General features: G+C 62.8%; 1 protein-coding gene across 2 annotated transcripts; it reads right to left on the bottom strand.

Annotated features, from left to right (window-relative positions):
* Positions 1-1,545: 1,545 nt before the first annotated feature.
* PFKL (phosphofructokinase, liver type) lies at positions 1,546-23,447 on the bottom strand. 2 transcript variants are annotated; one of them, XM_036912021.2, is made up of 22 exons: positions 23,293-23,447; positions 19,089-19,162; positions 16,513-16,590; positions 14,777-14,966; positions 13,929-14,094; positions 13,535-13,579; positions 13,244-13,352; positions 11,856-11,951; positions 11,329-11,421; positions 9,800-9,925; positions 9,345-9,409; positions 8,720-8,783; positions 7,344-7,490; positions 6,905-6,975; positions 6,402-6,489; positions 5,624-5,776; positions 4,054-4,218; positions 3,523-3,584; positions 3,186-3,297; positions 2,469-2,568; positions 2,271-2,376; positions 1,546-2,055 (listed from the first exon to the last, which is right to left on the bottom strand). In XM_036912021.2, the coding sequence occupies exons 1-22, from the start codon at positions 23,375-23,377 to the stop codon at positions 1,842-1,844; spliced, it is 2,409 nt and encodes an 802-aa protein (XP_036767916.2). In that variant the 5' UTR covers positions 23,378-23,447; the 3' UTR covers positions 1,546-1,841. The 2 variants fall into 2 exon arrangements, with proteins under 2 accessions (XP_036767916.2, XP_036767917.2); XM_036912022.2 differs by having other exon boundaries at positions 1,546-1,989.
* Between the last annotated feature and the right edge of the window lie 1,611 nt (positions 23,448-25,058).

The following is a 25,058-nucleotide window of genomic DNA, read 5'->3' as shown; positions in this document are numbered from 1 at the left end:
TCGGGGACCTTGAAGCTGGAGCCCAGGTGGGTGGGCTGCCCACTTAAGCCCCTGCACTCTTCCCACCCGTCATCAGGCCGCACTCCTGGCCACCTGCTCCCTCCGTGCCCGTCTGAAGCCTGTACACGAACCCTGGCCTGGGACCCACAGCCTCCACCCTGAGCGCCCCCCCGCATGACGCCCTCTGGGCTGCTGGAGCCAAGCAGGCATCATCCCGTGTGTACATGCTGGTGCGCAGTTTAAGGAGAGGACCGAGACCCAGGAGGACGTGCCGTTCAGCCAGCAGTGTTTGCCAGCGCAGAGGTGGCCACTGCACCTGTCCACGGAGCCGCCGCCCAGCAGGTCCCCAGGCCACAGCTGAAATGCTGCCGAGCATCCGGCAGGGCCAGCCGGGGGGTTTCCACTCTGAGAGCTGAGTCCTGACCCGACATGTCAGCATGACCAGAGGTGGGGGTGGCCCTTGTGCCCCACCAGAGCAGACACCCCGTCTGCTGACTGCAGGCACACATGTACACACACAGTGCTCAGGTTTCTGGGACCCAGGAACTTGTCCCTGGCCTCTGGAGACAGACTCAGGCCCTCGGGGCCGGCTGCGTGGGGAGCTGCCCCTCCTCCCCCTGCCCCAGGACTGCCCACGCTCATGGTGTGCAGAGGTGGCCAGAGAGGCCCCAGGGCCAACACCATGAGGCTGGCATAGGGCCCCCGGCAGGGGGATGCTGTCGTCCTGGAGTGGCCAAGGCCCCCTGCCGAGGTCTGTGGGGACATGAAGGCAGCTGGGGGTATACAGCCCCCAGCCTGGTCCCTAGAGCCACCCAGCCAGAACCTGTCCAGAGACCCCTGGTGTGGCCTGTGGGCCCCCAAGGCCAGACCACCCCACAAAATCTTGTGGGTCCTGGAACCTCCTCCTGAGCCTCTGAAGGTGCTGCTGGGTGAAGAGCACCCCAGACCAAGTGCCCCAGAAGCTGCGAGGGGAGCAGATGGGGACTACGCCACGAGTTCAGGGGTGACAGGGTCCCTTTCAAGTGCAGACAGCGTGGCCAAGGCTCAGCTGGTCCCCCAGGGGCCCCGGTGCCAGCGCCCCGCTGCAGTCAGGGGTCTGGTGGATTGGCCGGGCTCCCCTTCCTGCCTACCCTGGCCAGTGTCCCCCGGAGGCTCCCAGAGACCCACAACCTGCCCCAGGATCCCTGACTCTGCTTCCGAGACCCCAGCCTAGGCTGAGCTGGGGACCATTCTGGGTCAGACTCAGGGCCTGGCCTGGGGACCAGGCTCAGAAATCCTCCAAGTCTGGGGGAGGCCAGGCACAGGCCTGGGGGACTCAGGTCACCCCCTGGGACAGGCCTAGGGAACTAGGGTCACCCTACTGGCAGGGAGGGGTGCTGGTCCTAGGTGGGGAGTGTGGCCCCAGAGGGTGCATATTCCTGAGACTCAGTCCAGCCCCAGGGCCAGAGGGCCCCAGACCCACACATGCCAACAGGGGGCTGCCTACCAGCAGCTGCCCCCCAAGAAGTTCCATGGGCCCTTCTTTTCAGAGACTGATGACACTCCGCAGTTTGAGTGATTTTACTTCTTGAGAAGGTGACAAGGTCTGCTCAGCCCTGGGAGCCAGTGCACACACAGGAGCAGGGCCACAGGGACAGCCCAGGGGCACTGAACCCCCTTGGTCCAGGTCCCCCGAGGGAGCGGTGGGGAGGGCCACACGGGTGCTGAGGCAGAGGGGGGCAGTGTCCGAGCGCAGGCACCCCCCGTGCCCCGGGTGGAAGGTGGGTACCAGGATGCCATCCTGGAGGAGCTGGGCTGAGCAGGCCCCAGTGCTCGTCCCAGCGGGAAAGGGGCGGGCGGCTTCAGAAGCCCTTGTCAATGCTGAGCGTGCGGCGTGTGACGTGCTCCAGCTCCCCGGACACGTAGTCATCCATGCTGATGAGGTAGTGCGCCAGCATCTTCAGCATGAGCCGCAGCTTCAGCCACCACTGCTCCCGGGGCATGCGGTGCCTGCAGGCGGGCCGGGGCGGAGGTCGGGCAGCTGTGCGGGCAGCCCACCCAGCTGGGGACACTGGCCTGGCCACCACACGTGGCTGATGCAGGTGGAGGCGTCCCCAGGGCCTGCATGCCGAGGGCTCAGTGCAGCCTGGCTGCGCACACACTGGGGCCTGACCAGCCACCCTGCCCACCCTGCCCTCTGCCCTGTTGGGAAGAGCAGCGGCCTGGGAGCAGCCCTGGGAGTTAGGGTTCCTGATGCCCAGGCAGCCCACCCCTCTTCTGGGGGCACTCACTCAAAGTCAGTGTCCTTCTTGAGCTCAGTGACAGGACTGAAGGCCACCACCTTCTTCCGCAGGCCAATCACACAGGCTGAGTCGGGGCCGTTGGCGAACACCCGCCCTGTGGACACAGGCTCGTGCTGGCGGCCTCAGCCCCAGGGCTAGGGCAGAGGGCAAGGCTGAGCCCGGGGCTGCCACCCTCCCTCCATGTACCGTTGCGGTAGACTGCCTGCAGCTTCTCTGACATCCAGAGCATGGCCTTCACCCCCAGCTTGGTCCCGTAGTTGCGGTCAAAGGGGGTTGGAGCCCCGCCCTGCAAACACAGCGGGTGAGGCCGCGGTCCAGCTAGAGCAAGGGCCAGGCACCCTGACCCAGCTGTGACCTCAGGTGAGCCCCCCAGGGCAGCTCCGACACCCCTACCCCTCTGGCCTCCCCCTATTTCTGGCCCGTTCCCACCGCCTGCAGCCCCTCTAGTCTCTTTCTCTAGCCCAAATCCAGCCTAAAGGCCATCTCTGGAGGCCAGGCAGTGGGCTGCCTCATTAAGTGGGGTGGTCTTTGTGGGCCCCTGCAACTGGCAGGCAGGCCTCCCACCAGTGAGCAAGTTCACCCGGGGAGGCAGGGCACAGGGCCCTCACGTTAGGCTGGGAAACCCTGTAGTGCATGCTTCCTGCAGGGTCCTAGGGAGCCCGGGAAGGGGAGGGAGGCTGGCAGGCTGGTGGTGGCCTTCCCAGCAGAGAGACCTCAGCAAGACAGGAGGCTGGCCTCACCATCTGTGCTACAGAACGGTAAGCGCTCTGGTCAAGGGTGAAGAGGAAGCTACCAGGGGACCACTGCTGGGTGCCCCATGAGCAGGCACACAGGGCAGGGCCCTCACCCCACCACACCCTCCTGGGACCCCTGGGCCCAGCTACTGATGCCCCCACCCTGTACCTGCTGCAGGTGGCCCAGGACGTTGGTCCTGCAGTCGAAAATGCCCTTCCCCTCAGAGGAGTACAGGTTATAAAGGAAGTCTGTGGTGTAGTGCTCATGGCACTTCTCATTCCTGGGAAGAGGAGTGGGGAGCTGACCCCAGTGCCGAGCCCCACACTGGCCCAGCCACAGGCCCCTGGGGGAAGCCGGCCCCAACGCCCCCTGCCAAGGCCCCTCCAGGCTCGCTCTGCATGGCTGCCCCCTGGCAGCCCCAACACACAGCCTGCGTTCTGGAGGCCCCCTGTGGCTCAGGCAGACCCCCTCCTCCAGCTCAGCCCAGTCTCCCCTACAGCCCCACCGAAGCACCAGGCCTCTCTGGATATCCGTCTTCATCTTCTCTGTCATGTGCTCCACATTGGCCTACGGGAGTGAGGGGCAGGGTGAGCGGGACACGGAGGCTGCACCCAACCGCAGCCTGAGGGCTGTCTGGGGAGGAGTATTCCAGACTGACCACGAGTGTGACTGGGGTGGAGAGGGCACATGGGCCTCCGGCCAGTGGGAGGGCACTGGGACACGGGGCTGGACCCTGAGGCCAAGTGGGGTGGGGTGGGGTGAGCCTAGAAGCCACAGAAGCCATAGTGTGGACACAGGGCAGAGGGCTGCATCGGGATGGAGAGGGCTGCAGGGGGCACAGGCCAAATCTCCTCACAGGCAATGAGCCCCCAGGCTGCTGGGTTGTGGCTCCAAACCAAAGTGGAGAAAACAGCTGTGTTTGCCAAAGGGTCAGTATCCCCACATGTAAAGAGCACTTACAAATAAAGAAAACTCAGCCAGGCCCACCACCCTCTTGGCTGGTCTGCAGCCAGTAAAAGGTTGGAACTCAGCTCACCTTCAAATCTTGAATGTTGAAGGGGTCCTCAAAGACATAGGCTGCATCAGCCCCCACAGCAATGCCCGTCACAGTGGCCAGGTAGCCACAGTAACCTCCCATGGTCTCCACGATGAACACACGGCGCTTGGTCCCCGAGGCTGACTGCTTGATGCGGTCACAGCTCTGTGGGGCCAGGGGTGGTCAGGCCTTCCCCACTGCAGGGCCACCACACTGCAAGGACCTGGGTCTCTCCAAAGTTGACAGGCCTATGCCCCTGGGCCCAGAGCACTGGTAGCTGTCACATACTCTCCACAGGTTACAGAAATGGGGCAACTATGCCCCCAAGGGTGCACTAGCATCTAGTAGGTGGAACCCAGGGGCGGGGCCAAGAGAATCTTTCTGACATTCGGCCAGCAATACACCTGGCCTTAATTTTCTCCTCTGGCCACTGTAGGGCCATCAGAACAGGGATCAGATAACACACAGAGCACCACGCCCTGCAGATGCTAATGATAATGTGACAGGTAACAACAACTGTAACTCTTGAGAAGGAAATTATAACATTAAATCAAGAACTGAGAAAAGAGAAATTAGTCAAGTAAGTTACTGGCGTCTGAACCATGAGGTTGAGCAGCTAATAGACAACAAGCAAAGGGGAAGAAACAGCTGCAAGGTTTGCTGAAGGGTCAGTATCCTACATATGTAAAGAGCACTTCCAAATAAAGAAAACCTACCAAGAGAAAAATGGGCAATGGAAAAAGACAATTTTCAAAAAACCCCGCATAAACATATAGAAAAATGTACAGCTTCACCAGAAACCAGAGCTGTAAACTAAAACAGAATACCATCTTGTCCCATCACAGAAACAAAGAAAACAGGACCATGTTTGGTGCTGGTTAGAAGCAGGAACAGGTAGCAGAAGGTTCATAGAGGCCATGGGCAACCCACAGCTGGGGTGGATTGTGGGGGCGAAGTCAGGGGTTTCTGGGTCAGGAGATTGCGATGGAAGGGTTTCCTTTAATCTCGTTTTATTCACATTTTTTCCAATAAAAACTTAATAATAATTAATATCTTATTAACATGCAAAACCTGCTGGGGCTCAGCATATCCCAATCCAGCACCTGGGGGCGCTGCATCCCTGAGGGAAGCTGGGCTCATGTGGGGTCACAGGTGGAGGGTGGGAAAGGTCCAGGGGCGGGAAGAGCAGTGAGGAGGCCCCCCAGGGCTCCTGGTAGGGCCAGCCCCACTCTGTGAGTGCAGGGTTCTCCCAAGCACCCACCGAACACCCACCCTCCCTCATCCCTGCTGGCGGCCTCAGTGCCCTGACCCACAAGTGGCTGCCTCGTGAATAGAATTGTGGCCGATGTCCACATTGCTGTGCCAGCACAACTCCACGGGCTCCAACCCCAACCACCAGAGCCTGGTGACCCCAGAGCCATACCCTGCCTGCCAACTGCAAGGCCTCAGTGGGGCAGCCCCCGGGCACTCACCACAGAGCTCTTTCCCCCAGGGCCCGCCTCCTGGGCCTCTCCCAGCCACCCCATCCCCACCTGCGTCCAGCCGACTACGGCGGGGCCCAGTGCCCTACCTCCATGGCGGCATTCACGGCGGTGTCCGAGCCCAGGCTGAAGTCGGTGCCCGGCACGTTGTTGCTAATGGTGGCGGGGATGACACCCATGACGATACAGAGCTCCTCATAGTGCCCCCGGGCCTCCACCAGCTGCAGCACCCCCTCATAGGCCTGTGGGCGGTGGGGTCCAGGGCCCCCCAGAGGCTGGACTGAGGTGGGGAAGGGGGCGGGCTCCTGGCCAGGGGCACCCTTTCCTTGCCCCCAGCACCCACTGGGTGTCAGGACCCACCTGCTCACCGCCCCCCCCAGGGCTGTGACCAGGCAGGCCCCACGCAGGAACTGAGCCCACTGGGCCAGGGGAGGACTCGCCCACCTGCCCTGCAGCAACCCATCCTCTCCATCGGTCTGCAGGGGCTGGGCTCCTCCAGGAAGGGTGGGAATGGCTGTACGCCATTTACTGGGGCAGACAAGCACTGGCTCTGCGCGCAGTGCCCTCCGTGCTCAGAGCCCCGCCGGGGAGCTGGAGTGTGCCCCACAGCCTGCCGACAGGAGGCCAGGGCAGCCAGGCAGAGGCCAGGCTCCCGCCCCTGCAGCTCCAGTCCCCTGCTCAGTGAAGGCTTCAGAGGGCAAAAACCTCCCCACACCAAACCACAGTCCACGCGGCCCCATCATCTGGGTGGCCTGCAGAGACTTCCCTGCATGTGAGGTTCCCGAAGGGCCGCCTGGGTAGCCCCAGGCAGAGGAGGGAGGCTCTGGGGTCACCTCCACCCCTTTTGCTCCCGTGGTGACCCCTCACCTCGAAGCCACCGATGACCAGCAGTGCATGGATGCTGTAAGTGCGCACATTCTCCACAATCTTCTCCAGGTAGGCCTTGGGCAGCGTCCTGCAGTGGGGGATAAATCAGACGCACGCGTCACACCTGCACAGAGCGCCAGGCTGGAGGATATGTGTCCACACTGCACTGGCTGTGGGAGAACACAGGCCCTGGGAGTGGGGAGGGGACTCCGTTTGGTGGTGGAAGCAGGGCCTCAGCACTCATGGGCCCTGGCAGGTGATGGCCGTGAGCCACACTTCCTGCCACAGGGATGTGGTCCGAGGAAGATGCCTTCCTCTGCCCAGGGGACCTCAGGTGGGTGCTAGGCCAGGAAGCCCAGGCAGGCCACCAGACAGAGGGGACCCTGCCCAGGGCCACAGGCTGGCTTCCCTTGCAGCAACCCTACCCCCACACCTGCACTGGGACTCCCGCCCCCAGCTGCCCATGGGGGCCAGGGAGCCTGGGTTGGAGGCCAGCCACTCACCTCTTGGTCCCCAGCATGGAGCCACCACGTCCCAGCCAGCCTGCCACATCATGCCAGCCCACTTCCTGCACCTGCAGATGGGAGGCACAGCTTCGGGGGAACTGCAGGGGCACCTCCCCACGCCTCCTCAGGTGACAGCCCGTGCTCAGGGGAAGCACCAGGGAGGGGACGGAGGCTGCGCCAGGTCAGAGCCAGTCTGGGGGGCCTGGGTGGGGCAGGGCTGAGGTGGACCCAGCCTCTGGGAGCTAACCTCTCCCTGAGGGCCTCTGGTCCACGTTCTGCACGCATCAGAACCGGACCATTCCATGTTCTCATGCCGTGAACCCCTGGGTCCTTATTTATTTGTAAGCCAGGGTGGGTTGTAAACCAGAGAAATGGCAAACATACGGCCAAGCACTGCAGGTGCCAGCGCCCCAGCCTGGCCTCATGACACACCTACCTGACCCTTGGCCAGGCCTTCAAAGCCATCGTGCACGACATACACCGTGTGGCCGTGGGAAATGCCAATACGCACCGCCGAGCGCACAGCAGCGTTCATGCCAGCCGCTGGGGCCCCCACGTTCAGGATGGCGAGGGAGAAGCCAGTCTTCACAGAAGGGGAAGGACAAGAGCGTGAGCACAGAATGGGGAGAGACCAGCTGGCCACACAAGTCAGCAAGAGTGCACCTTCTGGAAAAGGGGCCCAGGTTCCTGTGCCAGCCTGGACACCCTCCAGTGAGCAGATGGCCCCAGAAATCACAGAAGTCTGTCCTACTGACTCCACAGGTTTGGCAAGACCCAGTGAGCCTTGGCACAAGTCTGGCTCAGCCACGAAGTCCTCATTAAAGGCATCAGCCAGACTTCAGTCCCTATCGGCCAAGCGCAGCTCGTGGGGACAGCAGCACCGGTACTGGCCAGAGCCAGCGCCTGCCAGCAAGCTGACACCAACCACCCCACACCCGGGGGTCAGGCAGCCAGCGCCCCAGGGTCCCTGGCAAGCAGCACGGATGCAGAGGGGGGCCACCACTGTCACTGTAGTGTTCTAGGAGCCACATCAAGAAATCACAAGGAAGCAGGTGACACTAATTTTAACACTAGGGCTGATTTATCCTGATATAATCAAAACAGTATCACCTCAATCTGAATCAGTCTATACAAGAAACTACCAAGGGGCTCATTCACGTTTTCCCACTTCGTCCTTGGGACTGGTGTGTACCTGGCCCGCACGGCACACCTCACTATGAGTAGCTGCATTCCAAGCCCTCCGTGGCCATGCCAGGCAGCGTGGCTCCAGTGGCCCTGCTAACACTGCCTCCTGGGGTGGGCACACTGCCGGCTGGTGCGGGCAGGGATGTGGAGACCATGCTGCACTGGGCAGCTGTCATCCCTGGCCAGCTTCTGGGACAAAAAGGGGCCAGGACCCCCCTGTCCAAGAGCATCTTGATAGGACCTTTCCCTCACCCCCTGGATTTTGGAAACAAGTGCCGCTGTCATTCTTGGTAGAAAACCCATTGCCTGATATCTTCAGCTTCCAGAACAGCTCGTGAACACCGAGTCCCCCTCTCCTGAGTGGAATCTACGGGCCTGACTGAATTTCCTTCAGCTGTATGACAACTGACCGGCCAATGGCATCTCCAGCCGAGACACAAGGCTGCGCGGGACCTGCTAGTCAAGCGGAGGCCATGCCTCTCAGCTTGGAGCTCAGACACCAGACAGGAGGGGAGGCCCACCGGCTCAGCCAGGTGGGGGGCAGCAGGCCGACCCCAGCAGTGCAGCAGGTTGAGAAGGCCACGCAGGATGACAATGGCCATGGCTCTGCAGCGCCCACCCCCTCACCTTCTCTTTGGAGAGCTTCTGGTGTGCAAGCAGCTTGTAAATATTCCAGTTGTTCTCAAAGCTCCTGGAAAGGAAGCCAGTCAAGCATCGCACAGCCTTCAGCCCACAGCCACATAACCCAGCACAGCGCTCAGCCCAGGTGCAGCCCACCTCCCCACTCCTGTCACAAGGCCTGGCTGGGTGCCATCGCTGGGGGAGGAGGACCCCGCAGATCCCACAGTGCCAGCACACCTCTCAGCAAAGCAAGTGCCCCGCACCCAGCCTGCGCCCAGTTGGGAGCTCTGCAGTGGGCGGGGGGTGCAGTCTGGAAGCCAGATGGGCAGGAGAGCCCTGCAGGCCGGCCTCTGCGGCTTCCCGTGGACACACCCACTCCAAGGTGCCTGCCCTTCCCTGCCCTGCACACCCACAGCCTGCTGCCCCCTCGTCGCAGAGCTGCAGAGACCCCTTCCCTCCTGCTCTGCTCCAAACACACTCAGAAGGAGGGGTCTCGGCAGACAGGGAGGGCTGCCTGCACAGGTGTGCGTGTCCCATGTGTGGGGCATGGCTGTGTGTGAGCCACGCAGGAGCCGGCCATGGGCCCGGCTCAGCAGACAGCCACCCCTCGCTGGGCCCCACCAGCCCTCACCTGCCACGGAGCTGGATGGCCTCCTCGAACCTCTTCTCATCCATGGCCTTCTGTACCTCTTTTGTCTTAAAGAAAACAAACAGCACAGACTGGAGGCCTGGCTCACTCAGCCGCCACCTGACGTGGTAAGCTGGTCCCAGACCTTACAGGCAGCGGCCCCTGCCAAGGCCACTGACGGGAGGGCCAGCTGTGGCCAAGCAGAGAACCAGGTCATCCCCAGCAAGGGGCACCCTGGGCCTGGCCCCTCAGCAGCTGGGAATGAAGGTGCCCAGCCTCAGCCCCACAGCCGACACCGGGGCTGCCTGCAGCTGGGCCCAGCAGAAGTCACGGCCAAAGGCTCTGAAGTGTCGCAGGGAGAGGCACAGTGGGGTGGTGGCATGTGTGCTGACCCCTCCATGTACCACCCACAGGCAGCAGGCCCCTGAGGAGGCCCTGGGGGCAGGGTTCTGACTCACCACCTGCACACACTCCATAAGGGGGAGCCGCACTGACTGGTTCCCTGAGAGGCTGACCACGCAGGCCGGCGTGTCAGGCATAGCCTCCAGAAGCGCCATCACGGCCTCCATGCCCATCTTGCTGCTCTGAGTGGGGAGGGGTGGGGCGGGGCTCAGGTGGGGCGGCCCTCCTCTGCCCTGGGGGCCACAGTGAGCCAGCCCCACGCCGCCACGCGCCCTATGTCTCTTCACCAGCGCACAAACCCTCGGCTGTCAGAGGCACCCACACACACTGGTGGAAGCTTCTAGAACAGGTGGCATCAGAAGCAGAACTTCTCTGAACACCATTCACAATAGCCCATCTGGGCACTGTTTTGGGGTCTGGGAGAGCCTTGCTCAGGCATGGCTGCGCGGAGGGCCACTCATTCAGCCTGCAGCAGCGGTGGGCGGAACGGCTGTCCTGGATTCTTCCCTGAAAGGCGTCTTGCCTGGGTCTTGCCCATGGCTTTCCTAGTGCATGTGCAGACAGTGAGCTCAGGCTAGTGGGCTGGGCGGGCTAAACATCTAGGGGCTGCCCTCCCTGGGGACAAGTCGGATTCCAGTCCTGGCACAGCCAGCGGGAACAGAGCAAGGCCCTTGGTTGCTGTCTCTGCTCAGTAAGGCAGGGGGCCCGCCTCCAAAAAGCTGCCACCCTGTCTTGAGCAACACACTGTCCTTCGTCTCTCAGCCATCCATGAACATCCACAAAACTGGCAGGCTACCCTGCTCTGGCAAGCAGGGAGACCCCAGACCTGTGCCTGCACATCTGCCCCAAGGCTTGCAGGAAGGCCTGTGCTTGCTGGTCCCAGGCCCCTCAGGGTCTCTCCCAGGGCCCTCCTGAGGCCCCACAAGAGCGCCAAGGGCAGCTGGCGAGGTCGGCAAGCCCCGAGTCAGCATCCCCGCTGCTCTGGGCAGCGACAGGAGAGCACACTCTCCCGCCTCCAGGAAAGGCTCCGCAGTGGGGCCACTTGGTCACCACGGTCACCACAGGCCGCACCGGCCGCCAGCTTCCCAATAGCACTGAGGCCCAGATGCAGCAGCCGTCTGCCCACAGGGTGACCCACTGTCACACATGGCACTCTGCCACCCGTGGGGCCTCCCCTGGCCCCGGCAACGATGGCCCTCAGGCCAGAATCCACACTCCCGCCCCGAGTGCCTGGCCTCCTCCAGGCCATAACAGCTATGCGGCAGGGGCCAGGGGCCAGATGCAGAACAACCAGACAGCAGCCAGCAGAAGGGCCAAGTCACAGGCCCAGCCCTCTGTCTCCCCACCCACCCAGGGACCTGTCAAAGAGCCGGGTTGGCAGAAGGGTTGGGAACTAAGGTTGCTGAAGCCTGGGGTGGGGAAGGGGGCTGGCATGGGGACCCAGGTCCCCAGGTCCATGATTCCCACCCCACAGAGAAATGTAGGGGCCACACCTGGGTCTCATCCATGCGCACCCACAGTGCTGAGGAAATGCCCACGCTCACCTACACATGCACACCCAGGGTCAGGGCAATGCCCCACCTACCAGGATGCGGTCGAATGCCGAGGGGGTCCCTCCCCTCTGCACGTGGCCCAGCACAGTCACACGTGTGTCAAAGCCCAGCCTCTGGACCACCAGCTGCTTGGGAAAGAGTTGAGGGCTCCTTGGGTTCGACGCCCACCCCCGCTGCCCTGACACCCCGAGGGCCCCCAGACCTAATCTCCACCCCTCCCGCGCCCTGCCTCAGGGATTCCAGGGTGTCCACCCACAGGGGCCCAGAGAGCCCGCTGAGGGTTCTCGCCCGCTAAATGTGTGGGTGAGTTCCCATGTGCAGATGTTTGTTTTGGCACGGAGGGACCTGTGCTCCCGCCGTGTGTGTGAACATGGGGTGTCCCCACACCTCTCAGGGGGCCTTGGGTGTGCCCACCCCGTGGCTGGCTGTCGTTGGAGACGAGGAAGCACCTTCCAGAGGCTCCTGTCTCTGGAGGCTGGGGTGGGCCCCAGCAAAAGCGTTTGGGGACTGGAGATAAAGGGGTGCCTGACCCCACCGAGGCCCCCTGCCCCCCACTCACGTCCTTCACATAGCGGGAGGAGATGGGCGTCCCGTTGCGGTCTATGGCGCCCTCGGCGATGATAATGATGTTCAGGCGGGATCCGCGGCTCCGAGTCTACGTCAGACATCTGGGCTCAGGCACCAGCCTGCAGACCCCTGCCCTGGACACGGCTGCCACCCATGAGCCTCCCCGGGGTCCCGGTGAGGGGTCTACAGTCCACATGAGGAGCGGAGCGGGTGGACTGTGGTGGCCAACTGGGACCCTGCTGCCCCTCCTGGGGTGGGAGAGCGGGTTGGTGGGGGATTACCAGCCACACGCCTGGCAGAGGGAGGCTGAGGCCCTCAGAGCCAGGGTCCGGGCAGGTGGCACACGGGTGACTCGGGTGCGGTGCCCCTGGGGAACGCAATCAAGACGGGAAGCCTCCCGGGGCCCAGGCTCGGATGGAGGGGCAGAGGGGCCCCCCCAACAACAGCCCGCAGCCTCAGAGCCGGTCCTGCCAGGCACTCACTCAGACACTGGGGTCGCCTCTGAGCCTCCGTTTTCCCACCCTTACAATGGGATGGCCTCACATGCTGGCCACCAGCCAGGACTTCCACCACCTGCGTCCTGGAGCAAGAGGGCCAGTGCCTCCCCTCTGTGGGAGGGGCCCACAGCACCCCGTACCTGCCCTTGAGGGGACTGACGGCCCGCAAGCCCAAAGCTCTCTGGGAAAGTGCTTTATTTATTTCTTCAACAAATGTGGGATTCACTCTGACCCATAAGCCCCATGTTTGCCCCAAAGTGGCCAAAGAGCCTCAGCGGAAACAGGGCCAGCGCAGCTCTGAGAGGCCTGGGCACAATAGAAGAGGGAACCGGTAACGGAGGCCTGCCTGGAGGAGGTAGGGCTGGTGCAGGAGGTGACACAGTCAGAGACATGGCAGCAGGGGGACTGGAAGAGCGGGTGCCCCTGTCACTGCAGCTGGGGAGGTGGGCAGGGTGCAGAGGAACACCTGCATCTTGCAGGTGGAGAAACTGAGGCTCAGGAGAGCCTAGGAGGGCCAGGGCCTCACCCAGAGCAGGAAGGAACCGGGGTGTGCTGACCCCGAGCGCATACCACTTTCAGGAAGGCCCCTCTCGAGTTCTCAGCAAGTAAGCTGAGGCCCAGGTCGCCAGGGCCCCGCTGCTCACAGCCCCGCCTCCTCTGCCCTAGAGGGGGCTGCCCCCAGGCATGGCCTTGCACCGGCACTGTACCACTCCCACTCCTCACTGGGTGCTACCCCCAAAGGGACACTCGGAGAGGCTTGATGAACCAGACCAACCAAAGCTGGTCACAAGGCCCCAGGGCTGCCATCCCGAGGACGCCTGCTTCTCTGTGCAGGCAAGCAGCTCGCCACGGGGATCCTGGGATGGAGACCTGCCCCACTCACCTCACTGAGCCTCTCACACATGAAGTTCTCCCAGCCATCCTCAGGCGGTGCCTCGGGGATGAACAGCCAGTCGGCCCCCGACGCCAGGGCAGACACCAGGGCCAGATACCTGGAGCAGCCGGATGGTGAGGGGCGGCACTGGGTAGGGCCCCAGCCCAGCTCCAGGGAGACGGGGGTCACAGGGGAGGTGCTGCTCCAAGCTTCATCCAGCCCGAGATGGGGCGTGCCACATCCTAGAGCGTTCGAGGAGCACCTGGCACTGAGCCCCACCAGCCAGGGTAGCCCCCTTACCCACAGTGCCGCCCCATCACCTCCAGCACGAAGGTCCTCTGGTGGCTGTGGATGGAACAGCGAGGAAGGTGTCAGCACTGAGCCTCAGTGAGCTGGGCAGCATGGCTAGCAGGACAGTCACCCGGGAGCCACAGGGGCCGAGCCTCGCCGCTCACGGCCCAGCTCTGCCATGGGAGGGCCTGGGCGCCAGGGTGACCGAGTCTTTGCATCAGCAGCCACCTCTGCCCTGGGTTCCCTGACCTGCTCCTGAGGCCCTTCGCCTCCCCAGGCCTGGCCGTCCCAGGCCAGCGATCTAAGGACCCCCGGAAGATGCGCAGGCGACCCGGCCCGGCCCATGGTCTGCATAGCTGGGGCCTGTACCCTCGCCAGGGCCCCAGACGGCTGCCTCACGCACCTCTGGGCAGTGGTGGTGATGGCGTCGATGACCTCCATGATGCGGTGGAGGGCCGAGTCTGTGCCGATGGTCATGTCCGTGCCACAGAAATCGTTGTCGATGGAGCCCACCAGCCCAGCGATGTTCAGGTGCGAGTACGTCTGAGCTGTGCCCTCCGAGATCTTGCCTGGGCAGGCACAGCAGAGACCCAGCTGAGGCCTCATGGCTGATCTGGGCCCTGCAGCCACAGCACAGGCTCGACGCCTGTCTCCCATCCCCAGCCCACCCAGCAGCGTGGAACAGGCAGGTCCCCGGGCTCACGACCCCCTCCCAGGTCCTGCATCGGGGGTCCTGCCTGGCGGAAGGGCAGCTGAACCACCAATGCCAAATGTAGGCTTACCTGGGACCCCCCAGGGAGCCTTGGGGCATGCACCCCTCATCTACAGCATGCCACAAGTGGCACAGAACTAATTCTAAGAGGTCACTGGCAATGCCAGAGCTGTGTCTTCTGTGTCACCAAATTTTAACTATTCTACTCCAGCAAACTGCCCGACTCTGCATCCACGTCTGGGAACCTGTTGCCCTCAAGGCCCACCCACACATACAGGGTGAGCGGGCCTGGGACTGCTGTCCGCCATCAGCAGGTAAGGCCAGGCAGTGCCTGGGGTCCCAGAGGCCTGGAGCTCCAACCCCGACCTTCTCACTACCTACCACCTGGACGGGTGGCTCCTGGAACCATCCAGAGGGGTCCCGACCTCAGGTTGGGCCAGGCCCACTCCTCCCCGCCAGAGCCCAGCCAGGTCGCACCTGCTCCCCTTGTCCTGCCCACGTCCCCACCAGGCCACTGAGCAGGCCCGCCACAGACGCACCTGCCCCCACCAGCTCCTCCAGCAGGCTGCCCCACTCGCTGCGGAAGATGTTGGCACCCGTGAGGCTGCCATCCCCGCCAATGACACACAGGTTGGTGATTCTGTGCTGGATCAGGTTGTAGGCCGCCGCCAGGCGTCCCGCCCGTGTGGTGAAGGCCTGGCAGCGGGCGCTGCCAATGACGGTGCCACCCTACGTGATGAGATGGGAGCCTTGGCCAACAGGGTTGCAGAAGGGCCTGTGAGGCACGGGGGACCCCACAGAATGGAGAGGGAAGAGTCCAGGGGTTTCTCCGGAAACCAGGGTAGGTCCCCACCCACCACGCCTCTCCCCACGCAAAGGACGAGGAGACTGTCCACAGGGTGACAGAGTGAGAAGGCTCTGAAATCTGCAGTGCACCTCCCACACATGCATGCACACATTCATGCAAGCCCACAAGGGTGCACGAGCTCCGTGAGCCTCCCGCAGCTCTGGCCAGAGCCCACACAGCCCCCTGCCCTGGTTGGCTTCACTGGGCCACCTGTGGACCGCAGGGCACACACCCGCAGGCCCACTGGGCACTGCCCCACCCCCACCGTGCTGCTCTCCAGGGGCACCTCTGCTGGGGAGGGCCCAAACCTCCCTCTTGGCCCCCATGGTGCCATGGTGGGGGTGCCAGGGAGCCTCCCAGTGGCCCTGAACATGCAGATCAGCACCGTGCCACCCCAGCCCTCCTCCCCCACTTCGCCTCCCTCCTCCTCCCTCCTGCCCGTCCCCCGGCCCCTCCTCCTGCCTGTTCCCTCCCCCTTTGTCCCTCCTGCACCCCCTCCAGGCCCCTCTGGCCACCTGTTCTGGGCTCCTAACTTCTCCCCAGACATCTGCTCTTCCCTGCAACCTTCACCTGCCTACCTTTCACACAACTTCCCATGTCAGCTCTGTGCTCAGCCTAAAGACCCTTCCCCAGAGCTGATCACTTAGGAGCAAGGGGCCACAGCTGTCCTCAGATGCAGGGTCAGAGCAGAGCAATGGCCCTATCAGGGCCTGGGGGCTGTCCTCCCTGGGACCCTGGGTGGAGGGCAAGGTGGCCAGGCTGCAGCATGGCCCCGTGATGGGCTGGCAGGGAGTCCTGCTCCCCAGCACTGGGGAGACTAGGGGGAGCTTGCTAAGCCCAAGAACAAGGCCTGTCCACACCCCACTGGACCAACCAGGGCTGGGGCAGCAAACTGGCTCTATTCCTCAGGGGCACCTCAAAGATGTCCCTCGGTGGCATCAGCCCTGGGCAGGAGGGGCAGGGGGCACCCTCAGACAGGGCCTGGCACAGGGAACAGGGCCTGCACAACCAACCCAGCTCTGTAGGTGAATGAGGGTCTCTCCACAGACACCCGGTCCAAAGACCACCTGTCCTAGAAATCTCTGGCCTGAGCAAGGTGCTCCTCCCCCTGCCCTCTATAGGCTGGAAGGAGACTTCCTTGCCGGAGGCCTCAGTCACCGGGACACTCAGAGTGACAACAGGGCAAGGCCAGGCGGAGGCCACTCTGAAGCTGTGGCACACCTTTTCCAAAGTGTCCTCTCCTCCCCACGCTCCCTTGGCTGAACACTGAGAGTGAGGCCTTGTAACAGAGTGCCCAGGGCCCTCACCCCCGAGGACCCATGGCCGCTGGAGCTGCGCCCTGCAGGACGGTGTAAGGGCACCCGTGTGTGTGCCTCCCTGTGCACACCCGTGCTCACAGGCAAGCAGGGCTGCCCTGCCGCAGCTCACCAGCTGGATGATGTTGGAGACGCTGAGCCAGTCGGCCTGTTTGATGTTCTCACCTCCTTCCACGAGACCCTCGTAGCCCTAAAATTAGGAGGGGCAGGTGTGAGACAGACAACACACAGCACTGTGATCTGGGAGCAGGACACCTGGAACCCCGGCCAAAACCCCATCAGGCTGGAAGCAGGCCCAAGGGTCCTGACCCCCGAGACGGCCTCACCCCAAGGCCTTGGGCAGTGAAGCCGGGATCAGCCAGTGGTCGCTGGCCACCAGGGGGAGAGACTGCGGGCCTGCAGGTGGGCCTTCCAGAAGGTACTCTGCGGGGCTCACAAGACCATTCATTACCGAGCAACACATAGCAACACGCTCGTGGAGCAGGCGGCCTGCCTGGTGAGTGTACTCATGCAGAGCACACCAGGCCACCACACCCAGATCAGAAACAGAACATGCCCAGCCCCCAGAAGCCCTCCCAAGGGTCCCATGTCCTGCCGAGGATGCTGATCAGATGCAGAAGCGGCAGCTCTCAGTGTCCACATTGTGTCCAACTCCTTGGCCCCACATGGAATCTGTGTGTGTAGTTCTACACAGCTGTCCCATGGTCCACCAAGCACGCCCCATGACTTATGACCTGTCCACCGTGATGGACACTGGGGAGGTCTCCAGTTTGGGGCTCATAAATAAGGCTGCTGCGCACACGTGGCCAGGGAGCGGACTCCTGATTGCTGGGTGTATTAGCGCCACCCAAGGCACTGACGCCCAGCGCCCAGCATGCTTGTGGCGAACTCCTCGCCCGCCGGCGATGTGGCTGTGGCTCCCGGGAGCTTGCCCATGGCACTGGGTCATGCCCATCTTCACCCTGGTCCTGCAAGTGGTCCCAACTGAAATCTCCCTGGTGACCACATGCTGCTCCCCTGTGACCCAGCCACCTGGACAGGCTCTATGAGGCGGCGCAGGCCAGAGTCTTGCCAATTTCTTCCGTCAGGTGGCCCACCCCCTTCTCATCTGTAGCTCTTTATAAACTGGATATAGGGCACACAGGGAACAGGCGCAGCAGCGCCCCATGCCAAGATGAGCAGCGCTGCCTCCATGCAGCTGTCCCCAGCCCCTCCAGAGAGGCAGCGATAGGCCACTGACCCTGCCTGGCGCTGCAGCCCAGCTAAACTCTGGACATCTGGTCCCCCCTGCCCACTCCCCTCGGCCAGGCCACTGCTCCCTCAGGTGGGCCTGCAGGGTCCTGGGGGCACCCAGAGCCTCCCTCACCAGTTCACAGCCCAGCCCTGCCCGCCCTGCCAGGGTCCCAGGAAGACGGAGGCCCCCAGTCTAAGGGACGCAGCTTCTTTCTCAGGCTCCGGCCAGGCCAGGCTCCTCTTCCCTCTCCTCCTCCTCTCTCTTGCTCTCCCTCTCCCTCCCTCCCTCTGGCCTTTAGGACATATGCCAGCCCCCCACAACCACCCATAAACAGAAAAGGCAGGAAAATGACCCGAAAACCGACAGCAGACACTCCCAGAGCAAGCAGCTACCAAACAGCAGCTCGAATCTGCAAAAGCTCAAGCCAGAGCACAGAGCCCGCACACAGGGCTGCCTGGCCCTGCCCTGCCCCTGCCCTGCAGAGCCAGGAGACCCTGCTGAGGCCAGTCAGCTTAGCTCCAGTCAGTCTCATGGACACAACCCTCCTTTCCTAGCCTGGGAATCTTCTAGAATGCCTTGCCATACTTCCACACACTTTGCACTGCTCCCTTCCGCCCTCACCACTCCACCCCTTCTCCCATCACCCTGGACTGCCAGGCCTCAGGCAGCCTCAGAACTGGCCACAGGCCCTGTGCATGCTGGCAGCTCTCCTGTATCACCTCTGAGCCCAGAGGTCCCTTTGGGCTCTGGGATGAACGGAAGCAGTCCCCATTCTCTGGGCCCGTCTCACGCAGGGGCTGCGGGAGGTGCTCTGACTGGCCAAGTAGCCCTAGCTCTTGTGCTCTAGCCTCCCCTCTGGGAATGAATCTGTATCCCCACCTAGAAGAAACACAGGGTCAGGGAGGTAAAGGGACGCACCTGCCACACATGTATACCCTGGACCCACACCTCCCATCGGGAGGCTGCTTATCTGTGGAACAAGGCCACTCCATGGAGAATCTTGCCCTGTCCTCCAGAAGGTTCTAGACCATCATCAGGGTATAGGCACCCCCTGCCCAGCTCCTGAGATTCTGAGATCTGCTTCCCAAACATGACCTACAGCTTTGCAGGGTCCCAGCCACCCTAAGATGGTATGACGGTCCAGCCCCGTGGGAGGGAGAGGCCTGCCAAGCTGCTCACTAGACACCCCATACAGCCAAGGGCAAGCCTTGGGGACAGGCCTGGCTTGGGCCTGGGCCAGGGGACAGGGACAGACAGCCACAGTGAGAGGAGGGGGGTCTGGGGAGAGCAGGCAGGCCAGGTTACATTCCATTACAAAGTGAAACAAAGTAACACACTGCAGCCACCAGAAAGCCACAAGACATGGAGGGAATTCTGCTAGTGTGCCCCTGCCTGGCCACAGTGTGCCCCTACCTGGCCACGGTGTGCACACTCTGTGCCCCCCACAACCTTACCTCATAGATGAGGAAGACCTTGGCTCCCACGTAAATGCCCATGCGCGTCACAGCTCTGACAGCAGCATTCATACCTGCCGGGCGTCAGACAACACCCATCAGTGGACACGTGGGGATGTCAGGACCCCGGACGATCCCTCCCACCACTCAGGGGAGGCAGAGGCAAGAGAGTGACGCCCAGCTCGGCAGGCAGGTATCAGCTCTGGGCGATATATGCTGCCCAGAGTTAAACCAGGAAAATCCCCACCCACCCAGACCCAATCCAGTGTGAGCGTGGAGACCAGGTGTATGTGCTGAAGTTCCAGATCATTTACGGCCATTTCCCTGCTCCCCCGGCAGCCTCTGCTGCTCAGTGGGACCCTCGGCTTCCCAGGTGCAAGGAGTAGACCTCGGGGCAGCCAAATGGGTAGGGCTGTAGCCACTGTGAGCCTGGAGAATGCCAGGCCCTCGTGCTGGTCAGCAGCCCCAGAGCCAGCGGCCCAGCAGGCCGGCCCTCACGCTGGCCATGGGCACGGGGCCAGGGAATGGGTGATAGACTGAGGAGCAAGAGCCTGGAGCTCTGCGGCAATGTGTGATTTGCCCCAAACCTTCTTTGCTGAGATCCCACATCACAGAAGCACCGAAGGGGCAGGCAGAACAGCCGCCACATCCTGGGAGAGGAAGACGGCCCCCGTCCCCCACCCCAGGTCCCATCCTCTGACGCTGCCTCTGGGGCCAGGTCTCAGAGGGGACCTGTGCTGGGCCTCACCCCCAGGACCACCCTGGTCCCCCTGCCTTCCTCCCCAGCACCTGTGCCTGAGCCTGGGAAGGCCTTTCCCTGGAGGGAAGCCAGTGCAAATGCTGAGCACAGCCAAACCCCCAGGAGCCCCTGCTGTCCTGCCCTCCTGAGCTGGTGGAGGTGGGCACTGTCTACCACCCAGTGCCCTGCAGGAGCACCATACTTCCAGGGTGTCCACCTGAGGACTCATGACCTTTATCCTGCTTACACAAGTCCCACCCCGGCGACCCAAGTCTCCAGACTGGAAGACAGGACCCAGGGGGACTGAGCAGATCTCTGACGACACATCCAGGGTTGCAGAGCACGGCAGGAAGAGTCCAGTGGGCAGAGCCTCTCCCACACACAGGCCCACGGCACCAGGCTGACACAAAAGCAGCCAGGCCCTTACCCTAACCTGCGTGTGGGTGAACATCCGAGGTCCCAGAGGGAGCGCAGGGGACCTGCCGGAGCCCCAGCAGCTGAGGGCTGTGTCAGATACACTCTGGAACACCCCCCGGGGGCACAGTGAGAAGCCCCGTCCCCACCCAGCAGCCAAGGCTCCTGCTGCCCGACCTCCAGTGCCAGGGACTCCTGGCACAGTGGTGCCCAGACACCAGGGCAGAGAGTAGAGGTCAGCTGTGACCTGAGCTCGCCACACTCATGGCTTACACGCTTGACTTTAGCAAGAGAACCCTGTTCCTAAAGAAATCATGTCTCGTGTCCCCTAAAGAGATGGAAGCAGCATTGTGGAGACTGACATTAGGTGCAGAAACCCAGAGAGTACAACCCCCCTCCCTACCGCTCCCCCAGCCCCACAGCTGGGGGTCCAGGAGCCAGATCTGAAGAGCCCCAAGTCCTGCTGCCTGAGGTCAGGCGGCCCCAGAGCCGCAGGCCTCCCCCTCCCCAAGAAGAGACACCGCTCAAGCTCCCCCACCACCCCTCCCCCTCCCCCGGCAGGCCTGGTGCGGAGGCATGCAGCCGCCTCACTGACCTAGGCCAGCGCAGGCCTTTCTCTCCAGTACCGCTGGGCTGAGGCCACTCTGGGCCTCCTGCAGGCTCAAGGTCCAAGCCCCACCTCTCAGGCAGGAGGGAGGCCAGCAGCTCCAGACAGATGGGTCAGGGAGACAGGATGGGGGAGCGCTGTGGCCAGGGACCCAGGTCCACGTCCAGCCCAAGGGCTCTCTGGTTACTCCTGGCTCCAGGTGCTGCTAGGCAGGCCTGCCCCAGGTCTAGGCCATGTCACTAGCCGCCCATGGGCTTGCCTGGAGCCCCAGGGACAGCAAAGGGGCCCCAGGATTAAGGTAGTTTTCAGCCTTTCAGAAGGAGAACAAATGACCTTGTTAACTCGGAGTTTTAGAATGGGACGGAGCCAGCTGCCATGGAGATGGCAGCCTGAGGGTATGGGTTTCCCTTAAACCTCCCAGTCTGCTTTGTTTCAAAAAGGCCTTAATTGCCATTTAATCTGCTTTTCTTTCTCTCTAAATAAACCCTGGTGGCAGCCACAAGCTCCTCAGGGTTCCAGGCTGGAGACCCCTGACTGTCAAAGCAGGCAGGGAAACTGCAGCAGAAAGTCGGGGTGATGCGTCAACAGTGCAACCAGACTGAGCCCTGAGGTGGGTGCTTTCACTCCCAACATGTGTTTCATTTCCATCACAATTAGCTCCCAGAAAAACAAAACGTACAGGAAAGCAGGCACCAAGAGAGGACAGGGCTCAACAGAGCATTACTTGATTATGGCTGACACGTGTCCTCAAAGCCTGGCTTGGGTACTGCGCTGGGGGTGGGTGGGGAGCTGAATCCTCACCTGCAAACTCAGGGCTGCCACGCCCACGCTGGCCAACCGCAAAGGCAGGTCCTGCGTGTTGCTAGGGGTGGGCAGGGGGCCACCCCAAGAGATCCTGGGTAGAACATGGGTGGGGTGGGCTATTTCAGTCTCCTAGTGACTTCTGCAGGAAGCAGGCCAGTGTCCTTCAGCGTGCAAGACAGGGGCAGAAGGAGGGTGTGACTCCCGGGCTGGCTGGAAGAAACCTGCCAGGAGACTGGTTCTGCCTCCTCCCCTGTTTACAGAAGGGGAAACTTCGGCCTGAGGGAAGCACCACGGTCACAGAGCTGGTCAACCCAGTCCACCCAGAACCAGGGTCCGGCCCTCCTCTCCATGCGCTGGGCTGGTTTTCACACATTCTAACTCATGCAGACTTAAGCGCTGCCCATCCTGGGTGAGGCACCAGGGCCAGGCTGGTCCAGAGCCCCCAACTCGGACAAGCTTTGCCTTCCCCTGGTCCACCTGCCTAGGCTGCTAAGGTCCCTTCCTCCCTGGCCCTTCAGCCACACCCACTGACCCCCCTATGGTGTTTAGTCTGTGCGGGGTGGGGAAACATGCCACCCACAGGGTTTCGCACCACACTCAATGAATGCCATTCGGCCTCCCCAACCCCCTCAGGTGCTGTCTGCACTGTGCGGACAGGAGCCACATGGAGACCCCCATGCCCACAGGGCCATGGGCGTCAGGGTCTCACTCGCCTCTCTGGCAGTTGCGCGCAGCCCTCTCAGGATGTCTGTCCTCCCACACACCTGGTCTTTCCCAAAGTTTAATTCCACGGGATGATGCCACCCTCCAAGCCTGCTCATCTCGGCCCAGCCCACCGGGCCACACTCTGAGGAACTCCAGCCACAGCGAGCAGCTGCTTGCCCACAAGGGAATGTGGACGGGCAGCAGGGTGTGCTGTCCACCAGCAGGACCAGGCCAGCGGGCTCAGCCCAGATCCGCAGGGGCCCTGGTGCAGACAGGCTGCAGAGGAGCAGCTGGGTCTCTTTGCCTTCCTGGGCTAGTGAGAGTCTCCTCCTGGCTCTCCCTGGCTTCTGAGCTGGAAGGAGGCGGTGCGGGCAGGCCCGGCTCCCTGGTCTACCTGAGGCCTCACCTGGCCCCCCAAGGAGAAGCAGGAATGCGAGGGGGACGGCGCCAGGGCGGCCCCGGGGGCCGCAGTCTGGGAAAAGCACTGTGGCAGGTCGCCTCTCAGAACCAGTAAGAGCCGTGCTCTCCGGGACTTTCGGGGACGTGCCCGCCCTCGGTGACACTCCTCCGGGAAATGGGGCTCCCGACACGTGCCGCCTGGGAAGAGGCGCGGAGAGCACCCGGGGAGGCCGTCAGGCGCTCGCCACGCGCCGCGTTCCCGGGCCGCTACCGGCCGCGCAGACACACCCCCGGGCGGCAGGCGCGAGGCGGGGCACGGAGGCAGCGGCGGGTGGCACGTACGCGGCGATCCGCGCGCGTCGGGGGCGGCCGACCTTACAGGGCCGGGAACCAAGACGGGGTCGCAGGCCCGAGCAGAGAGGCGGCCGGCGCGCGCCCCCAGGTCCCGGCAGAGCGGTGGCGGGAGCGCAGGGGGGTCTCGGGGACAAGCAGGCTCCTCTGCCTCCGCCCGGCGACAAGCCCCGCGCCCCGCCCACCTTGCGCGTCGCCGCCGCTGGTCAGCACGCCAATGGCCTTGCCGGCCCCCGACATCCGCAGTTTCTCCAGGTCCACGGTGGCCATGGCGGCGGAGAAGGCCGCCTGGCTCCTGGCTCTCACTGTCGCCGGCCCCGCCCCGCGCCTCGCCCCGCCCCGCGCCTCGCCCCGCGCCGCCGCCCCGCCCCCGCACGTGTGAGGTCACTGCTCCCCGCGGCCGGGCGCGAGACCGGGGTGGGCGGGCCGTCCGTGTCGCTCCCCGGGGACGGCGCGGCGGGGCTGCGTCCCCACTGCTGGGCAGTCTGCGGCCTTGGCCGCGGAGCCCTCGCGTTCTGGTTTCTGCGCCGGTGGACTTAACAACGCGCGGCGTGATCGGAGGAGCCACGTCCCCCTCTCCAGGTGCAGCGCAGCTCTCCGGGAAGCCGCAGCCGGCCCCGCCCAGCGCAGAGCCGGGCAGGGCGGCCGGCACGCCCGAGGGCGCCCCTGGGCCGATCGCCGTTCTCCGCTGCGGTTTGTAATTCTAGGCCCGGATCTATTTTAACTTCGTTTTTCAAGAAGTTCACTGCTGGAGCGCAGGCACCCTCCACGCCGACCGGGGCGTTTCCCCGAGGGCCGCTGTCTGATCAAGATGCCCAATGGCACAGAGCCTTGGAGTGTTAATATTCTTTGCCCCTATAACCACGTGCTGGACGCTGGGAAAACTCTTGTACACCTGGCATAGTGTGGTGGTGGGTACCTGATTCAGGACAGAGGCCTTTACCCTGCATGGTCAGTGGGTCGGCCACACCAAATAATGGAGCCCCTCCCCCGAGCCGGGCCTCAGGCAATGGGGACCCTGTAACTCTGGTGGGGAGGGTGGTGATCCAGGATCAAAATACCTTTGAAACCCAAAATCAGTCAAAGGGAGAAATAAAGCGGGAGAAACCCGTTTATTTCTTACAATCACCACTTCTGCGCTCCCGTGTCTCTCACCACCCGGCCTCAGAAAAAGGGATCCCACCCAGCCTCTCCAGTCTTGATATGCCCTCGCTCGCCCCGGTAATTACTTATTGATGGGGAGATGGACTACTTATTTCCACCCCTTGGAAACACCTATTGACACAGAGATGCACTAAAGCCAGGTGAGATTTTCTGGAAAAACTGCAATTTTACCCACAGACCCAGTGAGGTCAGCAGGACAGACTCAACCCCTGCCCCTCCAGGAGCTGGGTGGCTGGTGAGAAAGTCCTGGTAGAAGACACCAGGAGGAAATTGAGGCCCAGCGCTGTCCTCCATGGCCCACTGTGCCCCAGTCACAGGACCTGGTATCTGTCCTCAGCATTCCCACCCCTAGCCCTGTCCCATATCATGCTTCTCAGCAGCCGTCCTGAGGTCCCCTCCTGCATGTATGTGATCCCTCACACACACACACACACTGCAATATCTCTCAGGATTAATGCCTGGAAAAATGCTCCAGCACAGAAGCACCACAGTAAAGCTTTCTGGAATAAATGAAAAGGAGGTTCTGCAGCTGAGACATCACTGAAGGGAAGCTGATGTAGGCAGCACCCAGGAAGGGAGATTCTGAGAGAGGAAGGAGCTGTGCAGAGGCCTGGGATGGCGATGCATGTGGCCGTTGGAGGAGCAGAGGGGTCAGAAGCACAGTGCAGGGCAGAGGCACCGACCACAGGCTTGGATCTACTCCAGGGGCCATGGGAAGCCACCAGAGATGGAGCGTGCTGCCCGTTTCCCACTACACGAGGCGTTTCCCCTCCAAGTAAAGCGAGCT

The sequence above is a fragment of the Manis pentadactyla genome, chromosome 1 (assembly GCF_030020395.1).
Source record: "Manis pentadactyla isolate mManPen7 chromosome 1, mManPen7.hap1, whole genome shotgun sequence".
NCBI lineage: Eukaryota > Metazoa > Chordata > Mammalia > Pholidota > Manidae > Manis > Manis pentadactyla.
Note: the sequence above shows the minus strand (reverse complement) of the source record. Positions and strands in the feature narration are given on the sequence as shown.

Bases quoted from the DNA above. Each gene is read 5' to 3' on its own strand.
- PFKL (XM_036912021.2), bottom strand. From the start codon at position 23,377: ATGGCCACCGTGGACCTGGAGAAACTGCGGATGTCGGGGGCCGGCAAG. The intron at 9,926-11,328 runs GTAGGTGGGGCA...CTCCCCACTCAG, and splicing joins CGGCATTCGACCGCATCCTG to AGCAGCAAGATGGGCATGGA. The intron at 6,490-6,904 runs GTGAGTGGCTGG...CCCCCACTGCAG, and splicing joins TCCATGCTGGGGACCAAGAG to GACGCTGCCCAAGGCCTACC.